The 5,041-nt window shown below is 39.1% G+C and overlaps 1 protein-coding gene across 1 annotated transcript; it reads left to right on the forward strand.

The window, feature by feature from the left end:
- The first annotated feature begins 266 nt into the window (after positions 1–266).
- On the forward strand, positions 267–3,322 carry LOC133791609 (uncharacterized). Its single transcript, XM_062229530.1, has 5 exons — positions 267–464; positions 591–1,302; positions 1,369–1,515; positions 1,805–2,145; positions 2,291–3,322. Exons 1-5 carry the CDS (start codon positions 267–269, stop codon positions 3,320–3,322), a joined length of 2,430 nt encoding a protein of 809 aa, XP_062085514.1.
- The last annotated feature ends 1,719 nt before the right edge of the window (positions 3,323–5,041 follow it).

Genomic DNA, 5,041 nt, shown 5'->3' on the forward strand with positions numbered 1-5,041 from the left:
CCTCAACTACAAAGAAAACTACTCCATTAACAAATTCTTATTCATAAACATAAATATTCAATGAAAATAAAGAAGTTTCGAGAAGAAAGAAAAAAAAAATAGATTGAAGAATATAGATAATGATGTCTTTTCTTCTCCTCTGCTGCTCTAGCCTTTATAATTCACAATTCAAAGTTATTATAAAAGTTAACCCTAACCCCTTTCAAAATACATTTAAAAAACAAAATTAAAAAAAATTTGGCTTGCGATTGGCTCTCTTCATCTCCATGGCGAGGCGCAAGAAAGCAATTCAGAAGCCTGATTCAAGGTCATCTGAGACTGTGATTTCTTCTTCTACGGTGCTGAGTGATGCGGGTTTGCAGCACAAGGAATTGGCGTGTGAGAATTTGGTGGAGGAAGTTTTTGCCGATACTTTTGCTGAATTTCCAGTGATTCATGAAGGTGAAGGTCATGGTTCTGATCAGGTTGAGTTGCAAGGTGAGGGTTTCACTTCAGGCACCACCTCGATGGCGAAGGATATGGACAAATTGGCGTATCAGGATCTAGCCAAATAAAAGTGGTCCAAATTCCATGATACGGTTGCAAATTAGGGCGGAGCTAGGTTGACTTATGAGGAGTCGTTACTTCGGGAGGGGAAACTGATTGCGCAGGTACATCTGGAGGAGATTGAGGTGGAGGCTTCATTCTGGAATTCGACTTTGGTCTGTATTGTTCTTGGAGCCAACCCACTGATTACAATTTTTGAAGGGTTCATTAGAAGACTGTGGGGCAAACTAGGCATTGAACGGGTTGCTAGAATGAATGCAGGATATACAATTGTGAAGTTTCGGGATGAAGCTACTCGTGATTTGGTTTTAGAATCTGGAGTGGTTCACTTTGATAGGAAGGCTGTCATTTTGAGGCCTTGGTCGACTGATTTAGATACTTTGAGGTTAGTGAAATTGGTATCTGTCTGGATTAGATTACCTAATTTGGGGCTTCAATATTGGGGTACTAAATGTTTGAGTGCTCTTGTTAGTACCATTGGTAGACCTATGATGATAGATAAGATTACTAAAGACAGATCTATGGTGAAGTTTCCTAGAGTGCTGGTGGATATTGAAATAGCTGAGCAGTTACCTCACACTATAAGCTTTATGAATGAATGTGGACAATTGATGGAGCAGACTATTGAATATGAATGGTTGCCTACTAGATGTTCGACTTGTAAAAACTTAGGCCATATTGCCTCAGGTTGTAAGAGGGAACAAATATCTGTTTGGAGGGCAAAGGTGGAGAAACCATATTTAGTGGAGGTGGAGGGTGTGAATAAATAGAAGGTATCTAATCTAGTTACTGATAAGTTGACAAAGACTTCCTCTGATACAGAGGCAGGTTTGATATCCCAGCCTGCTCAAGTGAAGGAGAACAGTTGCTCTTCCGCTGGTCCGAAACAGGTTTGGACTACACCTAAACGGGTGACTGTTTCTAAACAGGTGATTGCTGACTCTCAGCCTAGGAAGAATAATCAATATAGTGTGTTACAAGAGTGTCAAGTGGAGGTCACAAAATAGGGACAGGTTGTTAACAATAATTCTAATGGAAGGAAGCAATATTCTGTGCTGGAATGTTAGGGGTCTAAATAAAAGGAATAAGCAGCGGTCTCTTTATGACTTTTGTCGTTTCAATAAAATTGGGTTAGGGGTTTTTCTTGAATCGAAACTTAGGGGTCATAAGATTGAGGAAATGATGACAACGATTTTTAGGGGTTGGAAGTGTATTAATGTTCTGGTTATATAAGGTTGAATTTTGCTGGTTTGGAAAGGTGATATTGCTAAAGTGAAGGTTCTCTGGGCTGAGGATCAACTCATTCATTGTTGTGTGAAGATCATGGGGGTTCCTCAGGAGTTCTTTTTGACAATAATTTATGGTCGAAATTCGATTGAGGAAAGGAAGAGACTTTGGCAGGCTTTGTATTCTCTGTTATTTCCTGTCCAACCTTGGTTAGTGGTTGGGGATTTTAATGCAGTGTTTGAATTTGATGATAGAGTTGGAGGGCAACCTGTTATGGAATTGGAAATGGAAGATGCTCGTAATTGGAGGGCTAATAGTTTGATGACTGAGATGGGTAGGGTTGGTGCCCACTATACTTGGTCTAACAAGCAGGTGGAAGGATCCTATTTTCTCTAAATTGGATAGGGTCCTTAGTAATGAAGCTTGGGTTGATGCATTTCCCAACTCTGAGGCTTGTTTTAATTGGGATGTTATTTTGGATCACTGCTATTGTGTTATCAAGACTGTGATTGGTCAGGTTATGGGGGTTAAACCTTTCAAATTCTTTAACATGTGGGCTAATCATGTGGATTTCAGAGAAACTGTTCTTAATAGTTGGTCTGTGCAGGTTACTGGTACTGGTCTTAGGGGTATTTTACAGAAACTGACCAGATTGAAGGCTATTTTATATCAGTTCAATAAACTGAAAGTGGGAGATGTCACTGTTCAGTATTCGAAGGCCAAGGAAAAATTTCAGCAAGCTCAATTTAAGCTCCAGCAGGATCCCTTATCACCTGTTTTTCAGCAAGCTGAACAAGATGCATGCCTAGAATTTTCTCATCATTCCAAAATGTATGAGAGTTTTCTCAGACAAAGGAGTAAGAACATTTGGCTTAGATTTGGAGATGAAAATACATCCTATTTTCATGCTAGTCTAAAGCATCGGACAGTTTGTAATAGAATCACTTCTTTCTTGGATGATCATGGTCAGATTATTGATTGTTATGAAGATGTAGTAGCTCATTTTATTAATCATTTTAAGGGATTTATGGGTAATCCTAGATCAGCTACCACTCAGATTCAGCAAGAGTGTTTTCAACATGGTTCTATTCTGAATTTAGATCAGCAGCTCAGTTTAGTTGAACTGTTCACCAAGAGGGATGTGAAAGTGGCTATGTTTAGTATTCACTCTGTTAAAAGTCCTGGTCCTGATGGGTTTGGCTCAGGTTTTTTCAAATCTATGTGGAAGGATTTAGGGGATGAGTTATCCAATGCCATCTTGAATTTCTTTGCTACTGGTCGTCTACGTCCAGCACTTAACAGGTCTATTATTGCCCTTATTCCTAAGGTTGAGTCTCCTTCCACAACTGTTGATTACAGACCAATTGCTTGTTGTAACACTTTATATAAGTATATTTCAAAAATGTTATGTGTGAGATTGGCCAAAGTTCTTCCTCCGCTTGTTCATCAGAACCAAGGGGCGTTTATTCAGCATAGATCTTTAGCGCACAATATTTTCATTCTTCAAGATCTTCTCAAGGGCTATTCTAGGACTACTATTTCATCTTGATGTATGGTAAAGATGGATCTAAGCAAGGATTATGATTCTATTGATTGGTATTTCTTGGAGGATCTTTTAAAAGAGTACTGTTTTCCTAGTCGCTTTATTCAATGGATTATGGTTTGTTTGAAGGGGGCATCTTATTCTCTTTTACTGAATGGCCAACTACATGGGGGTTTCAGTGGGATGAAAGGATTACGTCAAGGAGATCCCATATCTCCTCTTCTGTTTGTATTGGTCATGGAGTATCTCACTAGATTGCTTACTCAGGCTTCTCAACACAAGGAATTCAGATTTCACCCGTTATGTAAACGGCTGAATCTTGCCAACTTATGCTTTGTGGATGATCTCATCATTTTTTGTAAAGGATATTTCAGGTCTGTTCAAATTCTTCATGCTGGGTTTACCAAATTTATCCAGGACTCGGGTCTAATTGCGAATTTATCAAAATCCCACATTTACTTTGGTGGAGTTCATTCGGATGAAAAGAAGAGAATCATGGAGTGTTTTCACATTGAGGAGGGGTCTTTTCCATTAAAATATCTGGGTTTGCTTCTTCGGCCTACTAAATGGAAGGCAGAGGACTGTGGTTTGATCCTTAAAAAGATTCAAAGCAGTTTGCATACTTGGTCTAGTAGACATCTTTCATTTGCAGGAAGATCTCAATTGATTCACTTGGTTTTGCTGGGTATTCGGTCATATTGGATAAGTATGTTTATGCTTCCTCAACGAGTTATTCATGATATTGACAGGTTGTGCAGGAACTTCTTATGGGGAACCAAGGGTAATCATAGCAAGCTGCATCTTTCCTCTTGGGAGCAGGTTTGTTTACCTAAGTCCTTGGGGGGCGGGGGGGGTATTGGATTTAAAGAAGGCTCTAAATGGAATGCTACTTTGCTGGCCAAATACATTTGGGCTATCTCAACTAAACAAGATTCGTTATGGGTCAAATGGACGGCTGTTGTTTATCTCAAAGGGCAAAACTTCTGGATGTATAGTCTACAATCAGATGTGAGTTGGTATTGGAGGAAACTCATTAAACTGAGAGATGCTTTCTCTCATGATACTTTGTTGGCTTCGGCTACCAAAGGCAAACTGAATACCTCTCATCTGTACAATCAAATGCTTCATAAGGACAAGGCTAGTTTCGCTAAGGTGGTATGGTGCAATATGTTGATTCCAAAGCACAGATTCATTTTATGGCAGGCAGTTTTAGGCCATTTTCTTACTAGGGATAACTTGATTCACTGCCATGTTCCAGTGAGCTCTAGTTTGTGCCCTGTGTGTGATATAGCAATTGAAACTCATGCCCATTTATTTTTTGAGTGTTCTTTCTCATAGAAGGTGATGCATCAGGTTAGCACTTGGTTAGATTCAGCTATTTGGCCTTCTCAATATTCAAATTGGCTGCTTTGGATGGCTGGGAGACCTAAAGGACTTCACCAACGGATAGTAGCTGCTGTTCTAGCGACTGTTGTCTATTATATTTGGATCAATAGGAATGGTTGTATTTTTTATCGCTATTCTTTGTGTGTTTTGAAGATTGATTCTTTGATTATTTTGAGTCTTAAAGCCAGATTGGTTAGATTTGATAGGCCGAAGCTTAAAGCTACTGAGAAGAGGTTGCTTGACTTCATTCAGCATTCGTAATTTGTTGGTGGGTTTTTTTTCTATGAACTGTTGATTGTAATATGGTTTTAGTGCAATATATTTCTCTTCTGATAAAAA

This window comes from Humulus lupulus, chromosome 7 (assembly GCF_963169125.1).
Source record: "Humulus lupulus chromosome 7, drHumLupu1.1, whole genome shotgun sequence".
Lineage (NCBI taxonomy): Eukaryota > Viridiplantae > Streptophyta > Magnoliopsida > Rosales > Cannabaceae > Humulus > Humulus lupulus.